General features: G+C 44.8%; 4 protein-coding genes across 21 annotated transcripts; 2 read left to right on the top strand and 2 right to left on the bottom strand.

The window, feature by feature from the left end:
* Positions 1-5,305: 5,305 nt before the first annotated feature.
* On the top strand, positions 5,306-18,816 carry LOC108152401 (adenosine deaminase 2-A). 4 transcript variants are annotated; one of them, XM_017281700.2, is made up of 4 exons: positions 5,306-5,404; positions 16,520-17,462; positions 17,524-17,706; positions 17,778-18,816. In XM_017281700.2, the coding sequence occupies exons 2-4, from the start codon at positions 16,611-16,613 to the stop codon at positions 18,402-18,404; spliced, it is 1,662 nt and encodes a 553-aa protein (XP_017137189.1). In that variant the 5' UTR covers positions 5,306-5,404; positions 16,520-16,610; the 3' UTR covers positions 18,405-18,816. The 4 variants fall into 4 exon arrangements, with proteins under 4 accessions (XP_017137189.1, XP_017137188.1, XP_017137191.1 ...); XM_017281699.2 differs by having other exon boundaries at positions 5,310-5,415; XM_017281702.2 differs by having other exon boundaries at positions 5,312-5,404; positions 16,524-17,462.
* LOC108152406 lies at positions 6,566-11,079 on the bottom strand. Of its 15 annotated transcripts, none has more exons than XR_004471339.1 (8): positions 10,906-11,079; positions 10,690-10,828; positions 9,684-10,628; positions 9,469-9,575; positions 8,620-9,415; positions 8,404-8,542; positions 7,183-8,342; positions 6,566-7,129 (listed from the first exon to the last, which is right to left on the bottom strand). XR_004471339.1 is itself a non-coding variant. In XM_033386524.1 (3 exons), exons 2-3 carry the CDS (start codon positions 8,520-8,522, stop codon positions 8,198-8,200), a joined length of 264 nt encoding a protein of 87 aa, XP_033242415.1. In that variant the 5' UTR covers positions 8,523-8,542; positions 8,620-8,789; the 3' UTR covers positions 8,166-8,197. The 15 variants fall into 15 exon arrangements, 1 of the variants encoding a protein (XP_033242415.1); XR_004471338.1 differs by having other exon boundaries at positions 6,567-7,129; positions 7,183-7,289; positions 7,398-8,342; positions 9,469-10,628; XR_004471330.1 differs by having other exon boundaries at positions 6,567-7,129; positions 7,183-8,025; positions 8,076-8,342; positions 9,469-10,628; positions 10,906-11,078.
* Positions 11,237-13,263, bottom strand: LOC117185875. Its single transcript, XM_033386523.1, has one exon. The coding sequence runs from the start codon at positions 12,764-12,766 to the stop codon at positions 11,399-11,401; it is 1,368 nt and encodes a 455-aa protein (XP_033242414.1). The 5' UTR covers positions 12,767-13,263; the 3' UTR covers positions 11,237-11,398.
* LOC108152399 (adenosine deaminase 2) lies at positions 13,612-15,817 on the top strand. The gene is made up of 3 exons (XM_017281698.2): positions 13,612-14,790; positions 14,857-15,039; positions 15,111-15,817. Exons 1-3 carry the CDS (start codon positions 13,882-13,884, stop codon positions 15,735-15,737), a joined length of 1,719 nt encoding a protein of 572 aa, XP_017137187.1. The 5' UTR covers positions 13,612-13,881; the 3' UTR covers positions 15,738-15,817.
* Positions 18,817-19,281: the final 465 nt, after the last annotated feature.

The raw sequence follows: 19,281 nt of genomic DNA, 5'->3' as shown, positions 1-19,281 counted from the left end.
AATCAGACTAGGAATGGAAGAGATTGAGCATAGTCCCGCCAAAATGATAGTCTCGGCTCTGTTTTACATTGATTCAAATCCATCGATTGCTGTAACTTTACTGCTGAAACGTACTGCTCGCACACACACACTCACGTAGGGCTACACATGTAAGTATGTGTGTGTTTTGAGTAATATTTATGCGTTTTCCCATAAATGTACTCGTACCTACATACACAGATACATACATATGTACATTCACAGGCCAGTGTGTGTAAGATGTGCATTCATGGCTTCTACTTGTTTTGCATGCTAATTGCCTTTGCCATGGCTAGAGCGAGAGGTTAATTCATGAGCATGGATAAAAGAGAGAGAAAGAGAGAGAGGCAGGCCGAGAATCGTAGTGGTATCCGCTCGACTTGTAAATTGGTTGCATGCATTTGATTATGTGCGAAAATGGTGGACGGGGCGGGGCGCCTTGATTAAACCATTTACCATAACAATTTTCTATTAAACACTCGAAAATCGTTGGGTAAATTGTTTCTTTAACTGAATTGATAGTATCAATTATTGGATGGCATTCCCTTTAAAGTTTTTCAGGTTTTTCGATCTATTCAAATATTTACAATGATGTACATGTATGTATGTATTTCTCTATGATTTTCGTTTGCTTCTTTTAGAACAAAACAACATTTTATTCTTTCGATTTTTTTGGGGGAATGTTTTTCCAGCTGCGCGCGAAAGTATGCAGCAACCGAATCCGTTTGTGAGAAAAGCAATTTACATTTGAAATGTTTTCTTTTGAAAGTGGGGAAAATGTATCGAGCAGAAATATGTGGCCGCAAGCTGAGGGAATCTTGTTGCATAATTCACTGCAGGCACTCGGCGTGCGGAACAGCGATGCTGGGTACTGTAATCATGGGCTCCCACCAAATCCGTTCCCTGGTCTAATGGCATTCTGCATATTTCATCATATTAAGTGCCAAAACAAGGCATAATCAACTTCCTGGGCCGCATGCTGCTTGCTGCATGCCCTTCCCCAATCCCAAATAGTTTGACAATGCCACAAATGCGTGTGCGTGTATGCGTGACTGGGTGTGCGAGGGTGTATTTGAAAGGTTTTAGGGTGGTCTGGTAAGAAGCACTCTCCGTATAACTGCATTAAGCCCAACTGCAACACACACATTAAAGCCCAACCGAGCACCACCGCAGAATGTTGCAAACTGAAATTTCGCCCAATCATCAATGCAACAGGGCTGAGTGCACACCCTGCGCTGTGGCACATCATCACCACCCCTCAACCTACCCACTACCCATCGGGTGCACTAATTACACAGCTAAACAATTTTGTATTTTAGGGGACTTTTGTTTATGCGAATCGGCAAACTTTGTATCTGCCCCGCGTTCGTGGAGCGTCGAATCGAATGCCTCAAATTGGTTGCGTAAACATTTACGATACTCGTTAGATCAAATATTGGGGGTATTACGCAAACAGTGGGGGCTTGCCACTGCTCTGATTTGGTGGTATTAGCCATGGAGTGTTTTCCGAAACGTTTGTACATTTTGACGACGATCGAATGTAGTACAAATAATGAACAAAATGGCATATATATGAAAATATTTACAGAAATCCATCTACTCGATTGGGAAAATGCAATCAGTTTAAAAAATAACTAAACAATCTAAGAACATAATGGCTAATGATCCTAATTCGTTACAATTATCGGTTCCAAAAGAGATAAAACCCTTTCAACCACCAATAATCCATATTCATCTTCCGAATTAGTTTTCCAATAGCTAGTTGCCTACAATACTCCCATTTATCAACGGTATACCAATTGAACTAGGATTCATCTTTGAGTCGTCCACTCCTATATGAACGAGCGGGCACGTTGTGAGCCGCAACTAGGGCCGCGACTCTACATTTATACCCGATACTCAGTCACACAAGGGCGCACAAGGCGCAAGAATAAAATTGTGTGAGAGGAAGAGACAGAATGAGTAAGAGAGTGGCCACTGCAAATTCATTTTTTCCTTCTGGCTATAAAAATAATAATCAGATCGAATCCATGTCTGTCTGTCTCTATGATTCTGCGCTTTTAGTTTTCCCGTATCTTCAAAACTGTGGATTCCACAGATTTCCGTCCTTGTAACAGTGCGACATCACAGGAGTCTGGATGCAAAATTTGGTTGCTCTAGCTCTTATAGTCTCTAGGCGTCAAACAATACGGACGAACATACAGACATGGCTATATCGACTCGGCTATTGATGCTGATCAAGAATATACTCGAATATAAAGAGCAGCAGGCTGTTATTGAATCCGTGCAAAAGCAATTTTTAATTTTTGCCCTTCGGAACTTTAACTGGGACTCGGGTAGAATCTTGCCACCCTACCGGTCTAGGCTAAATCTTATTGACCTGCCGTCGTTGCACCATCGCAGAATATGCAATGGCGTAATGTTCGTGCACAAGCTCCTTCTTGGGACTGTTGACTCCCAAACTCTCTTGGGTCAGATTGACTTGGCCGTTCCATCCAGACCTGCCCGTACTTTTAGGCCTATCCGTCTACCCATATGTAGGTCTAATTATGCTGATCATGAACCTTTTAGGGTTTTATGCCATAATTATAACTCCCTCTGTCAAACCCTATCCCCTGAACTGTCTCTTAAACTAATTGCATGCAATATTTATAATCATTTAAATTTAGCTAACTTTTAACTTATCTTTTTCCGCCTTTAGTAACTAAGTACCATTATTAACAGATAATTTGTTAATTTAATAAATAAATAAAAATACACTTTCTGTGGTCGTAAACTCTTCCTTCTTTGCGTTACACACATCGGATATTACCTTGTTCTATCCAATTGCCATGCAATTTCTCACCGTGTGCATCTGGCTAAGAAATCTAGTTAATAGCGAATGGTCGGAGATCTGACACATGTTTTTCCCAAGTTTATTCTGGACACGGTTCAGGTGCTTCGCAGCGATTTACTGACGTCATCTATATATACCTACATACATATATGTAAGCTGTGAACAAGGCAAATCTTCTATTGATGGAGAAGGGCGTGAGAGAGATATGATAACGAATATCATTTTAGTTTGAAAACAAAAATATACAATTGAATAGATCGTTTCCATGTTGCATTTTTCAATGCGATTTGTTCAGCATCATCGATGGAATGAGTTTGCAAAAAAAGAAGAGAAATTTCCTCACATCAATCAGCAACAAGTCAATTACTTATACAATATTTTATTTAACAATTAGCTGAGGGAGCACTTTGATGAATAATGTTCGCTTGATTCTATATTTCCTTACAATAAGTCTTGAGTGGGTGGTACTCATATCGCATTTCCATAGTCTGACATCAGACCCAACAGATTTCTATGGTATGACATCAGAATCGGGACAAAAGCAAACAATGCGAAAGGGCTTAGACTGTAATTATGGGAGCGAATGAAAACCCTCTTAGATTAGCACATGCCATAAATTCATTTAAGTTCGTCTAATCCCCACACAAACACACGCACACAAGCCAACACATGCACGAACATAACCATAAAGGCACTCATATATTTGCTCAGACATTGCTTACGAACTGGAATCCGCTTCCCCTGCATATGCAAGAGCGTTTTGGCCCTTGAAATCTGCACAGGATGCAGTTATGAATTTATTTATGATTCGGTCTCGGTCCTCAGACCCCAGTACTATCCTCCCTTCCCTGTCCTCAGTCCATTTCTGCGTCTTTACCTCGCCCACATTCTGGGTGTTTGGCTGCATGGGTTTACCTTTGATTGTCTTCTTGGTACATTTTACTAGCTCTCTTTATGCATATTACGACACTTCCCCTGCCCAAAAATAGCCATGCCAATATATGTATGTCTACTCGTATGGTGTTCTTCTGCTGCAATCTGCAACATTTTTATTGCACGGCCATTAATTTTGAAACAATGCAAATCGGAGAACTTATATTGTAAACAAAATATTGTTTAAAATAGCCGTTGGAAATGTATTAAATCTGTGGCCATTGTACCAAAATAGAATGTGCCAAATCTACTAAAAAAAAATTATGGTAAAAGCTGGGATTTTTTACGAACCTCAAGAGAACTCAACTGAAATTGTAAAGGTCAGGGCCTCAACCGTATTAATTTGCCATCGAGCTTACATCTTATTTTGAAGTATTCCTTGCACCTTGATTAAATTACGATATTTTTGTTATGAAATTTTCCGGTACTTTTCCAAATGAATATTCCCATTTTTCTACGACAATAAAATTTTTTTCAAATCCCACTTTTCATTTGCAGTATTATTTTTCTGAAATTCGCAATTGTTTTTGTTTGTTGCTTGATGGGTGGTCCAATTTAATTTTACTTCTTCTTCAGGTTCATTCCTCACACGAATGTTGTTTACAAAAAAAAAGGAAACGATTATCTGATTGTATAATATGGTATTTTTGGCAAGATTTGTTGCAAAAACAGCAGTAAAAATAGTTGAAGATTTTTCAAAGAAAAGGTGTTTATCATATTTGGATTCCTCTCGGCAGTACAACAGAATATTCGAATAATATCAAAGAGAACCGAAGAATTTATAGATTCTAGAGGGATTACCTTTATGTTTAGCTGTTTAATTATTCATATTGTAAAGAAAGAAGCTATTTTATTTGATCTTATTCAAATTTTGATTCGTTTTTTGGATGGTTCCACTGGCGTGTGCTGTTTATGGGGTTCCATAAAAATTCGTTAATGCTCAAGTCGAAAAATGGTCATGGGGCACTGAGAGCGCACGCCAGTGGACAGAGAGCGAAAAGTAAAAGTGACAATCTCAATCTCTCCTACTCTGTCTACAGTAGTCTCTCTTGGTGTTTATTCTTAATGTAGCCGGTCGTTTGATGGGTGCGCAGTGCAAGTCGCTTTTTCTTTCATTCTTCACTTTATCTTTCACGGCTGATAATGCATGAAGAAAGAAATAACAAATAGGGCAGCTGTAGTCAACATTTCGACTATATGATACCCTCTGCCTGTAAACAACAACCAAAAATATAATGAATCAGCCCTAGCTTATGGTAACTTATTCTCTTCCACATAGTGCTATCCGTTTTCTATGAATAAAATATACTTATTTAAGGCTATCTAGTTTGTTACAGTAAATCGCTCGGACACATCTTGTCAGTCCAATAAACCCTTGTCCAGCAGCAGTACAGGGTATAGGGTATGAAAACTGTTTACTGCTACTATGGGCGAGCCAACCAACGGTCGGGAGTCTGACACTGGCGTCGACGTCGACGTCGCTGCCTGGCCTTTCAGTGCAAGGGAGGCCTCTCCGGTTCTTTGGGATCAGTCTGTGGACTGACGTTGCCGTGTAGATCGCGGTCAGAAAATTCTCGGAGCAGGAGCTGTTGAACTGTTTGTGCGACTTTGTTTGCGGTAACTTATTTGTGCGTTCAGAAAACATAACAAATTAAATATTTCTGTATTAAATGATCCGCTTAAAAAAGAGATTTGTGACCTCAACCGGATAATGCATAAAAAAAGGAGACAATTAAATAATGCTAATTAAGTACAACTACAAACAAATTGATTTAACGAATTAAGTGCTATTTAATATAAGCAGAAAACAAAAAACAAAATACAGAAAACAAGTAATAGCGACAGTTGGTAGTAAAAGTCGCATAATTGATTCATTTATGCATATTCAGCAGAAATATTTATGAATATGTATTCCCCATTCAGACCCCATTGACGGTAACAACAAAAGCGAAGAGCAAACTAGTTGCCATTTTAAATTAATAGCCAATTTAATAATATTTAGTTAACTATATGTACATATATAAACTATTTTTTGTGGGTACAAATTGGCTTAAGAGTCCGCCCGTGAAGGGAATGGAAAAGAGAGAGCGGGCGAGCGGGTCTTTGTTTGAACAATTGAGTGGTGGCCCGACAGCTGATTTCACTTATCTTCTCTCTCTTAAATATATATCACCAGTTGTGTCTCTCTTAAGAAAATTATTCACACTCCCAGATAAACATACATACATTGGAGTATGTTCTCCTCTCCCGCTGTTTGTTCCATTTTGTTACCCTTCCTTCACGAGGGGGCTATGATTATAACCAACAAAGCAAAAGGGGGAATCATTTCCGATCCGATAATGGGAGTAATACATATATGTATATATTCGTTAATAGCATTAACTGCTTCTATTAAAACCTTCATTCCCTTTTGTGGTGCTTTTATGATGAGTAAGTGCGGCAATAGTATTTTTGCGGCATATGTAAGAGAAGAGCATTTAAACATAGGAACAATAATTGTATGGTACTGGTACTGCAGATGCAATTTCGAACATCCGTTTTGCACTTGCAGCCACCTCAACCATGGCCTTGAACTTTAATTGGCAAAATAAATCCAGAAAATAAGACGGAACACACATTTGTTTATTGATGCTGGACTGGATTCTATTTGTAGCCACCCCATATGGCTATGTTTGGCTAAATATTTTCTTTTAATAGGCCATCCCAAAAAAAATAAGATTTTAGCCAAAGCTAACTTTGGTACACAAATGTCTGGATTCTTATAAATTTTGGTTGCAAATTGAAATTGAAATTACGAAATATTCAATTTATGACTTGGATTTGCTTACTTATTCGGTCAGGAGTCCATAAATAGGGGCGATAAAAGTATTTCGGAAGGTTCTGACGCATGGAATAAGAGGATGTGGTGACTTTGTAGATATACTTATCGATCAAACGTGTTAATCGTATACGGTTATGAGCCTGATACATACATACATATTGCAAATGGGCTTGTTCTATAGTTCTTATTTCCCCGTCCAACTGCTAAATTGTTAGGGTGACTAAGTACTTCACAATCAAATTAAAATACCACATCGATGCGGCAATACTGTACTGGTATTTATGTAGTTCTCAGATAAGGGATAATTCAAATAAAAGAGCGCTCGTCTTTTATTCATTCGATTCAATGCAATTCATTGCATCTTTGTACATTTGTAATTGCAAGTTTACAATGAAGATCCAATCATTCGAGGACTGCTACGGCTTCGGATCCGTTGTGCCCGAATAAACGGTCATGCGGATGCTGTCATTAACGAAATTTGACTCGAATGCATTGACATTCGCATTCGAATCGGCTTCTATCTGTGGCAGTTGGTTACATACATGTTTATTGATACTTCATAATAAAAACTCACCGAATCTGAATGCAGTGTTCTTCGATGCCACGGTCAAGGTGAACTGTTGTAAAGATGTCGTAGCGCAGAACGAATATGCCTTTGACATCGCCTCGCCAGACAAATGCCTGAGAAGAAGGACCGTGTGAATCCTATCACCATGTTGGAGGCCATCCAGTTGCGAATCGATTACGGGAGGAGATTCGCAATAATTGTGAGAGTAAAGAAAACTTTACCGAAACGGAAAGATCCTTAATTCCCAAGTGCGAGCCAACATACACATTGTACACACACATATATAGTGCTATTCGGAACCATATAGACATATTTCCACATATATAAGCTGGAAGCAAAAGAAGGTATGTTCTCATGTTAGTGCCGTGCACGTGTTAACATAACCATTGTTGCAGGGAAGTTGTCCTAAGCTGCCTATTGAAGTTGAAGTCTTGCCTTATATAATCAGGATCAAGGGACAATGCAAGAACTCGAACTCATTGTCATGGTAGGGTGGGTACAGAAGAGAGGGACAATCAACATCTAGCTTCCCTCCAAATAGAAAGATTCAGTAGGGCTTTTCATTAGGCGTGTCGGCGCCATCAGCATTTCAGTGTACTTTGTTTTGTATAATCACTTACAGTTTTCCATAAAGTGCACTATATAAATGTAGTGGAGTGCGATAGTACAATTAGGTGAGGAAGAACCCCGACCATCCGGCGAGCTAGACCCGAGCATAGCAAGAGAGCACACGACCAAACCTATTTGTGCGCCGTTCTTTAAGTTCAGTCACAGTCATCTGTTGATATCGGGGGCCTCTGGGTGGAGACACAACTCCCACAGCTGGCCTGCCCGCGTCGGTGGCAAGACCTTCGCTGTAGTTAATCTACAAACGGCACAGCACTTCCTGGAGCACTTACCGCTGGTGGCTGCCACGTTCCTCTGTTCCGTGCAGATCTTTTCCTTTCCATAGAGTTTTTCCTACTCTTTTAATTATTGCCGATCTTCTCCCATTCATAATCGATTCACCACCGGATTGCCTCTAGCATGTGATGGGATCCACAAGGACCATCTTCTGAGGCATTGGTCCGGCGAAAGCATTGTCACAGGCATAATCGTTGAAGCTCCCGCTCCAACTGAGGGTCTGCTCTATGACATCGTTACAAAGGTTCTTCTTGACCTTTGCACTTTAATGGATTATTGGAGAGTAATATTCGCAAGTCTTCTGGATAATCCAAAGATACTCACAGTTCGATCCATGAAGGATGCTTCGGGCTCTTCTCGAAGGTAAACGATTGCACGGCGTTTAGAAAACTAGGCTGAAAGGGCAATGCGACAGGTCGATTGCATCCATCGAGATGTTCCATTAAAAAACTATTTCAACCAACTGGCGGTTAAGCAAGGGATGTGGTTGTCAGTTCAGGAGAGCTATGAAGAATCCTCCACAGAGGATCGTCTACTTACATAGAGTCGTTCGCTCCTGAGAACAGCACAAATGATTCTTTCGAATGCAGGTCGGATGTAACATAATAAATTTTGCTTTGATTGATGAAAACGGAAAGAAAATTTTCATCGATATTAACTGAGAATTTTCTGGTGAACTTTGTGTGTACTAACTTTTTTGAATAGAGACATAAGAATCCCAGCTTGCATGAATGTTTATAAATTACAGGTAGGGCTTGATATTTAGATGGTATTTATTTTTTCGATCTGTCCGTCGTTCTGATTTACATATCGATCAAAGAATCGTCCTGAAATGGCCAATAGCTTTAGCCTAACTAGTAAAATAATATTATTCAAAAGATTTGGTATGGATTTATTTAAATATGTATTTATAACAGATTTTATGGCACTATTACTTATTGTAAATGCACTTTAACAGGATGTTCATAGCACATTTCCAGGCAGAGAGAGAATACATTTGATTTGCAAGCCTTAGCAATCTGCCGCATCCCTGTCATCTCTCCCGTGCCCGTATCCGTTGTTCATTAGAAAAGTGCTGCAATTCCAACGCGACAAAGGCCAAATCGTTTATCCGCATCTGTATCCCTATCCGGATCTGTGTGCGGTGTCGTAGCTGTCATCCTGGGGCAGGCATCATGCCAAACGGAAACCGCAAGGCAGCTGCTGCTGCTGCTCCCTCAGTAGTGAATGGCTATGGCTTCGGATCCGGTGTGCTCGAATAATCGGTCATGCGGATGCTGTCATTAACGAAATTTGACTCGAATGCATTGACATTCGCATTCGAATCGGCTTCTATCTGTGGCAGTTGGTTACATACATGTTTATTGATACTTCATAATAAAAACTCACCGAATCTGAATGCAGTGTTCTTCGATGCCACGGTCAAGGTGAACTGTTGTAAAGATGTCGTAGCGCAGAACGAATATGCCTTTGACATCGCCTCGCCAGACAAATGCCTGAGAAGAAGGACCGTGTGAGTCCTATCACCATGTTGGAGGCCATCCAGTTGCGAATCGATTACGGGAGGAGATTCGCAATAATTGTGAGAGTAAAGAAAACTTTACCGAAACGGAAAGATCCTTAATTCCCAAGTGCGAGCCAACATACACATTGTACACACACATATATAGTGCTATTCGGAACCATATAGACATATTTCCACATATATAAGCTGGAAGCAAAAGAAGGTATGTTCTCATGTTAGTGCCGTGCACGTGTTAACATAACCATTGTTGCAGGGAAGTTGTCCTAAGCTGCCTATTGAAGTTGAAGTCTTGCCTTATATAATCAGGATCAAGGGACAATGCAAGAACTGGAACTCATTGTCATGGTAGGGTGGGTACAGAAGAGAGGGACAATCAACATCTAGCTTCCCTCCAAATAGAAAGATTCAGTAGGGCTTTTCATTAGGCGTGTCGGCGCCATCAGCATTTCAGTGTACTTTGTTTTGTATAATCACTTACAGTTTTCCATAAAGTGCACTATATAAATGTAGTGGAGTGCGATAGTACAATTAGGTGAGGAAGAACCCCGACCATCCGGCGAGCTAGACCCGAGCATAGCAAGAGAGCACACGACCAAACCTATTTGTGCGCCGTTCTTTAAGTTCAGTCACAGTCATCTGTTGATATCGGGGGCCTCTGGGTGGAGACACAACTCCCACAGCTGGCCTGCCCGCGTCGGTGGCAAGACCTTCGCTGTAGTTAATCTACAAACGGCACAGCACTTCCTGGAGCACTTACCGTTGGTGGCTGCCACGTTCCTCTGTTCCATGCAGATCTTTTCCTTTCCATAGAGTTTTTCCTACTCTTTTAATTATTGCCGATCTTCTCCCATTCATAATCGATTCACCACCGGATTGCCTCTAGCATGTGATGGGATCCACAAGGACCATCTTCTGAGGCATTGGTCCGGCGAAAGCATTGTCACAGGCATAATCGTTGAAGCTCCCGCTCCAACTGAGGGTCTGCTCTATGACATCGTTACAAAGGTTCTTCTTGACCTTTGCACTTTAATGGATTATTGGAGAGTAATATTCGCAAGTCTTCTGGATAATCCAAAGATACTCACAGTTCGATCCATGAAGGATGCTTCGGGCTCTTCTCGAAGGTAAACGATTGCACGGCGTTTAGAAAACTAGGCTGAAAGGGCAATGCGACAGGTCGATTGCATCCATCGAGTTGTTCCATTAAAAAACTATTTCAACCAACTGGCGGTTAAGCAAGGGATGTGGTTGTCAGTTCAGGAGAGCTATGAAGAATCCTCCACAGAGGATCGTCTACTTACATAGAGTCGTTCGCTCCTGAGAACAGCACAAATAATTCTTTCGAATGCAGGTCGGGTATAACATAATAAATTTTGCTTTGATTGATGAAAACGGAAAGAAAATTTTCATCGATATTAACTGAGAATTTTCTTGTGAATATTGTGTGTACTAACTTTTTTGAATAGAGACATAAAAATCCCAGCTTGCATGAATGTTTATAAATTACAGGTAGGGCTTGATATTTAGATGGTATTTATTTTTTCGATCTGTCCGTCGTTCTGATTTACATATCGATCAAAGAATCGTCCTGAAATGGCCAATAGCTTTAGCCTAACTAGTAAAATAATATTATTCAAAAGATTTGGTATGGATTTATTTAAATATGTATTTATAACAGATTTTATGGCACTATTACTTATTGTAAATGCACTTTAACAGGATGTTCATAGCACATTTCCAGGCAGAGAGAGAATACATTTGATTTGCAAGCCTTAGCAATCTGCCGCATCCCTGTCATCTCTTCCGTGCCCGTATCCGTTGTTCATTAGACAAGTGCTGCAATTCCAACGTGACAAAGGCCAAATCGTTTGTCTGCTCCGCATCCGCATCCGTATCCGCATCTGTATCTCTATCCGGATCTGAGTGCGGTGTCGTAGCTGTCATCCTGGGGCAGGCATCATGCCAAACGGAAAACTCACGGTAGCCGTAACCCAGCCGCTGCTGCTGCTGCTTCTGCTGCTCCCTCAGTAGTGAGAGGAACGTGGTCGTGGCATGTACATTCCGCGTGAAATCCAATTCACGCAGACTGTCCGCCTGGTCGGCGAGGAAGGGGAGCAGGGCATGCGCGGCTCGCGGCTGCTGTGGCAGCCACTTGATGCTACCATCCGAAACATCATAGTGCACCGTCAGCTGCGAGTGCCAAGCAAAGCGATGCAGGCGGAAGCTGTCCCCTGAGCCCGCTTCCACCATGAGACGTAGGAGGCTCGAATCGAGTTGACACTGCAAATGGAGTCCCACAATTTGACAGGCAGGGGGTTCGTGTTCGTGTCCGTGTCCGTGTCCGTGTCCATTTCCAGGCCCTCTACTGTCCTGTAATGCCTTGAGGCAGGCCGAGATGGTGGCGCCGGCTGCCTCGCTGCCAACGGCATTTGCTTTGTCATCATCCGTGTGCTTGTGGCAGAGGAAACCCGTCAACCGGCGCAGTCGGGGTAGTCGCATTATCTCCGTAGCCGTGGCACGCACCAGGCACGCCGGCAACTTCAGGGATTCCAATGTTTCTCCATATTTGATGTCCGTCCAGGGGCGGGGGCAGCTCCATCCCGGCTGCAGCTGAAGCACCCGCAAGTGTTTCAGCTGTCCGAAGAGCAAGTGGAGATCCACCGGTGTTATTCCTTCGCCCAAGCCCAGCTGCAGGTGCACCAAATTGGGGCAGATTGCCGGCAATCGATACAGCACCCATGCCCCGCTCTCCACAAAGCTCATCCTCTGCATGTGGGCCAAGCATTTCCGTTTCCGGTTGAGCCACTGCTGACAGCCACCGCTGCTGCCATTCAGGTTGAGAAGCGCCCTCGTCCGTGAACTCAGCAGATGCAGGAGTTGACTCTGCTCTTTGGCGCTTAGACGCTTTAATAGCTGCTCCCGGCCACAGTCGAAGTGCTGGGCATATTTGCGACACCAGATCCGTAGCACTAGCTGGCCCAGGCGGTCGTCCAGCTGCAGGAGACTCCATTGGTCGTCAATGGAGAGCCGCTCGCATATTAGCAGCAGGCAGTCGTCGTTGAGTTCTGTGAGGGTTGGGCAATCGTTGACTCCTTTTACAGCTTGGTGACTCTCTGCTGTACCAAATACTCGCACTGTCTGCCTGCTGCTCCTCAGTCGCATACTGGTGCTACTTTCCTCGCTGAGTCGACTCTCCGAACTGAGAGGAGCGGCGGAAGCGCGTGCCACATTGTGCCGCCGCTGTCTGAACCCTTGTCGCGAATCAGTGTCGCCCTCAGCGAGGCCCTGAAATCGCAGCTGTGCCACGGCCGCCCGTTAGGTTGCAGTGCGTGCGATTGCACTGAATGCAAGGCGACATCGACATCGACACCAACACCACCAACAGAAACATGCCGCACATGGACATGGGTATGGACATGAAATCATCCACTTCCACTCGTGATTGCGCAGATCTTGTGGCCAACACATGGCACAGTGGAACGAGCTGTGTAAAGAAGGGTTGTGTGTTTTTTTTTTAACTATTTATCTATGTATATTTTATTCTTCTAAAATACACAAGGCAGCCCAAACATTATTATCGAATCCATTTATTACCTTTGAATGGAAATAGAACCATTAGAACAATATTTTCAATCTCATATTTTTCCATGGCCTACCACTCTCACACCACTGTTTGTTGCCCGCTGAGTGCCATGCCTCGTCTCCTGCTAGCCGTGGTGGCGACTCCAATTCGAGCATAAGTGCAACCCCTAGCTGACAAAACCGATACGGGCTTCACATTTCCACTCTCTGCCTCGGTCTCTCTCTCTGTCTCCCTCTCTCTCTCTTTCTCTGCCAGTGAGTGGGAGAGATACCCAGAGACATTGAGCGAGAGAGACAGCCAAGAGTTGGGCTATTTTTAATACGAGTACCCTCCCCGATAACTCCAACTGCACATGTGTCCAAGGCCAAGGTGGCTCAGTGGGGGGCGGAGGAGCCAGAGTTCAACTATTTCGAGTGTGGCAAATCATTGGGTGGGGGAAAACAAATCACAATAGATCGCAGGCCAGCGATTATCTGAGCGTCGTAAACAAAGAGCTGTCGCTGGAAGCCCATTGATAAGGCGGATCTTTGGACACTCATACAGTACCGTTGAAAAAACCAAAAACTGCCTGGTCGTATCTGTTAAGTTGGTGTTGGTTTGTGAGTCAGAGCCGAACATGAGCAGGAATATATAATACATTTTGGATTATACAAGTTGAAGGAGCAGAAACAAAATTTTACAAAATTCAATAAAAATGGCTGCTAGAGGGTTATCCCAAAATGGAGAGCACCATTCGCATGATTCTCCGCTGGCGGCAAGAGTGATCCGCCTGGACGTTGCGGGGGAGCTACCCCCAAACCCACGGCTGCGGAGCACTCTCAAATATGACACCGTGTGCTTCAACGCAGCCATTTCGTTGGCTTTGTTTGCCGCATTCACCATGTTGGGGGTGGCCATGTTTTTTCTTACGCCCTTAAAAGACTTACAGGCCACTCCCGAGGAGCTCTTTGCCCGGAAGCACCACAGCATGGTGGCAAAGGAGCAACGGATGCAAGTGGGGGGCAAGCTGAACCTGAGTCCCCTCGAAGAGATGGCCAATGCCCGGCTAGTCAAGCAGGCGGACATGGAGGTGCAACGCTTGTGGGTGAACTACTCTTCGAACACGCCGCAGTTCCTCAAAGACCACAAGATCAGTGAGACGGATCTGTATGGTATGCTCAAGAGCATGCCAAAGGGCGGACTGCTCCACATCCATGATGCCGGCATGATGAAGCTTGAAATTCTCATCGAGCTCACGTACCGCGACGACCTGTGGGTCTGTGTCGGCATGGACCACGTGTTCGAGAACTTTCGGTTCTCCAACGTCTTTCCCCACATTCGTCCGTCTTCGGACGACTACAAATGCATCTGGATGCTGATGAGCAACTACCACACGTTCGAGTGGCGAGACCGCTACGAGGAGATGCTCAAGGACGGTCTCTCGCTCCGGGAGGGTGGCTACAAGAACTCTGCAGAGCTGGCCTGCCACATGCGCCGGAGCCATCGCCTCATCCATGGCCTGGTCACGTACCAGCCCCTCTGGTCGAGCTTCCTGTTCCGAATGCTCGAGGATTTCTATAGTGATGGCGTCCACTATGTGGAGCTGCGCTCTTCCCTGCCACTTGTGAGTGAAGAATGGTGCTGGTACTGGTATCCTGATTAACTCCCCCGTTATCCGCCCTTCCCCCAGTTGTACGATCTGAAGGGCACTAACTTCACCATTCTGGACACAGTCAGTTCGATCGTTACCATATCGAAAATGTTCAAGTCCACCTACCCCGACTTCATTGGCATCAAGATAATATATACGCCGGCCAGGGACTTGAATGATAGCCGCATGGATCAGTATGTGGAAAATGCCCGCCTACTGAAGGTCCGTACTTCGCCTTTTAATCCTCTGGGGATCCGCCCGCCTCTAATCGTCCCCCTCTGCTCTCACACCAGACCCACTTTCCCGATCTATTTGCGGGCCTCGATCTGAACACGTTCGGCGACGAGTGCACGATGCCAGGACTGGGCGAGGCCACACAGCTCCTGCATATTGGCGAGGAGATCGACTTCTACTTCCAGGCAGGCGAGTCCCGCTGCCCGGACATGACCAAACCACATGCGAATCTCATCGACGCAGTGCTTCTGGGCAGCAAGAGGATCGGGCATGCCCTCAACATCCCCCAACATCCAGAACTCTTGCGGACCATGCGCCACATGCAGGTGGCCGTAGAGTTGTGTCCGCTCTCTAACCACTATATGCAGTATATTCAAGATTTCCGCGAGCATCCGGCAGCGTATTTGCTAGCTGCAGGCTACCCCATCGTTATGGGCTCCGATTATCCCCATTTCTGGGACGCAGCCCCCCTCACCGACGACTTCTACGTGGCCTTTGTGGGCATTGTCAGTGGGCGCGGTAATATTCGCCTGCTCAAGCAGTTGGCCCTGAACTCCTTCCTGTACAGCTCCCTAAGCTGCACGGAGCGGACGTCGGCCATAAACCAGTGGAGCTGCAGCTGGAACAGGTGGATCAAAGAGTTTGTGAACCAGACCAACATCGCGCCAATCGAAGATACTTCGTAATACTCTGACACTTGACATGTCGTGTACTTTTGACTAGGGTTTTGGCTAGATGAATTAAATTTGCTGAGTAATTTTCCGGATATTAAGCTATTTGTTTAGTCGGATTATATCCTTGAATGAGTGCAGAATTCCTCTGATGACTTTTTTTAGGCCAAAGTTGCCAGTTGCAAGTAGTGTTGTATAATTATGCGTCCTGCATATAAGTGCTGAACAATTTCAATCGAAATCTCCATTGAATCGCCAGTTGAGAATTATTAATGATTTCTGAAAATCAGAATATTTTGAAGCTTCAAGATAAATGGAAGAATTGCATTTTTTAAAAGGCCAAATTGTAGTGTTGCAAAATTTTGCAACCAATAAGTGCTAAAAAACGTAAATCTAAAATCTGCACTTGGTTTTTTAATGAATTCCAAAGGAATTGTGAGAGTTTTGAGGTCCAATGAAAGCAAATAGCTTTTTTCTGGTAGTTTTCCTTGCACTTGTTGGCTCGTGTGGCTTCCGGCTCGTTAAACGGCTCAATAAACTCATAGCATAGCCAAGTAGAAGGTACTCGAATTCGAATGCCAGGGCTATGACTATGGCCAGGGCTGCGAGTATGGTTATGCAATCTTATCTGTGTTCACTCGTAAATCAAGATGCCAGATTGGCTGCGATTAAGTCGGTTACCAACCTGGTGGGAATGCGTCCCACTCCTCCCTATCCTTATCGCAGTGAAATCCGGTTGAACGCGTGTTAAATCAAAGATAATGCCAAATATTGAATGGGCCACCCAATCATTTCAGATAGCGTGGGGGCATCGAAACTGAAATCGGAGCTTCTTAAGTGCCACCAGACATCAGTCGAAGTACGGACCTAGTCGGGATTAGACGAACTATGAGAATGCTTGGCCGAAGATATTATAATCTTATCGCTGTTCTGGCTGTGGGCCTCTTCATGTGCGTCTGCCCAGATCCGGTTGAGTCGCGCACACGGAACAAGAATGTAGCCGAAAGAAGGCTGATGTCATTGTACGGCAACACGCCCCATGTGGAGGCGCTTCTGGGCAGGAGTCGACCCACTCCGGACACCTACAAGACCCTGCGGAGCGCCTTCTTCCGCTACGAGGAGTCTCGCTCCCTGGGCTACGACCTGGAGCTGACGGATCGCGAGCTCCAGGCCAATGAGACCATCATGGCCGCCAAGCTGCACGAGTACACGGAGGGACTGCTCACGCCGCATCTCTTTAAGCCGGCCCAGCACATCTTTGATGTCCTCGACGGTGTCCGCGACACGCAACTCTTCCACTTCCTTAAGAAGATGCCCAAGGGGGCGGTCCTGCACGCCCACGACACGGCCCTCTGCAGCACGGAGTCCATCATCAAGCTGACATACTACGACAGCCTGTGGGCTTGTCTGCAGAAGGACGACCTCGACTTCTCCGTTCTACGGTTCGCCAAGAAGGCGCCCCAGGCGCAGGCCAACTGCAACTGGACTCTGCTGACCGAGGTCCGACAGAAGTACGGGGCGGAGAATGTGGACGAGTATCTGTCGGAGCATCTCACCCTGTACCCCACCAAGAAGTTCGAGGACAACAATGCCGCCTGGTCAACCTTCATGGATATCTTTAGCCTGCTCGACGGGCTGGTGATGTATGCCCCCGCCTGGGGCGACTACTACTACAACGCCCTGCAGGAGTTCTACGACGATGGAGTGCAGTACTTGGAATTCAGATCGGTGGTACCAACGGTGGGTGTTTTACATCCATCATCCAGAACATAGTACTCTAATCTTTCCCGTCTTCTTGCAGCTGTATGATCTGGAGGAAACTGTTTACACCCCTTTGGACACGGTGAGGATCTATGTGGAGACACTGGAGAAGTTCAAGAAAGACAATCCCGATTTTATTGGCTCTCGGATGATCTATGCACCCATTCGTAATACCAATCCCGAAGGCGTGCTCAGCTACATTGAAACCCTGAAAGAGATCAAGGTGGGTTCCCCTGAAACACTTGATATATTCTGAATGGATTAATCATAAGTCTGTGCATCCTTTATTGATAGGCCCAATATCCTGACTTCATAGCCGGCTTCGATCTGGTGGGACAGGAGGAGTTGGGACGACCGCTCAGCGAGTTTATCGATCAACTGCTGGAGATTCCAGAGGACATTGACTTCTACTTCCATGCCGGCGAGACGAACTGGTTTGGCTCCTCAGTCGATGAGAATCTGATTGATGCCATTCTGCTGGGCACAAAGCGCATTGGACATGGCTTTGGTCTGGTCAAGCATCCGGTGGTCCTCGATATGCTGAAGAAGCTGAACGTGGCCATCGAAGTGAATCCCATTTCGAACCAGGTGCTGCAGCTGATAACCGACTTCCGGAACCATCCCTGTGCCACCTTTTTCGCCGATGGCTATCCCGTGGTGATCTCCTCGGACGATCCATCCTTCTGGAAGGCCACGCCTCTGACGCACGACTTTTACATCGCCTTCCTGGGAATTGCCTCGCAGCACTCGGATCTGCGGCTGCTCAAGAAGTTGGCCCTCAACTCCATCCAGTATAGCTCTCTGCCGACAGAGCAGCAGTTCGAGGCCCTGGAGAAGTGGCAGGCCAAGTGGGATCAGTTCATTGCGGATGTTAACGAGGAGTCCACGAACCGTGGATCATCCAGTCTGCACCTTGATTGACTAGCACGGGTGGTGGCAGCGTTCCTGGTCGCATTCTCCCTGCTGAGCTCTGGCCTGCGACGCTAGTCGGTCCCCCTACACACTTCTGCATCCCCATCCGCATCTGCAGCTGCATCCATTCAGAGCCATGCCCATATACAATTTTTTTTATCCCATATGTCAGTTTGTTGTAAGCTAATTGTTATGGATTAGTCTTTAGTTAGACTTAAGTCTGTTCCTTCCTGTTCTACATATCTCTCTTTCTCTCTCCATTAACAACTCTGTGTCCAACATACTCGAACCAAAGAGATTGTGTGTGCCACGCTTTGAGGTTTTCTCCAGGTTGTGAGGCGTGCTCTTGGTGGCAAAGAAGAAAACTATCGCAATAAAGAACTTTTGCTAGTCGTAGCCGACATACAAACGAGAACTAGAACCCGAACAGCGACTAAAAGTCCATGCAATTTATGTTGCCAGCTCAAACGAAGGAAGGCTGAGCAATAATCCTAATGAGAGAGGCGGCAACAAGGCGGAGAGGAGGATGGGAGATGGGGACGTGAGCAGCACTGATAGGCATTCCATGGCGCTACCAACTAGTAAAGCTTTAGTCCATCTACACGAAAGTTATACAACTGATAATCATATCATATAATGCCCAAGAATCTATTATAAGTAATCATCAGTTTCCATTCAAGATAGCGCTATATTTCTCTGTTAGTTATGGCAGCTATAGTATCTCTCTTTCCATTTCCTCCATTAATACGATATCGCACTGTACGATTCTCTCTCTCTTTCTCTCTGAGACTGAGCCCATAATCATCAATTTATAGTCACGATGCCATCGCTAAGTGAAGCCTCATGTAGTGCAGTCAAGGCTGCTCGGTTTTTCCTGTTTTAGCCC

Source organism: Drosophila miranda, chromosome XR, assembly GCF_003369915.1.
Source record: "Drosophila miranda strain MSH22 chromosome XR, D.miranda_PacBio2.1, whole genome shotgun sequence".
Classification (NCBI taxonomy): Eukaryota; Metazoa; Arthropoda; class Insecta; order Diptera; family Drosophilidae; genus Drosophila; species Drosophila miranda.
This window is presented reverse-complemented; position numbering and strand designations above follow the sequence as displayed.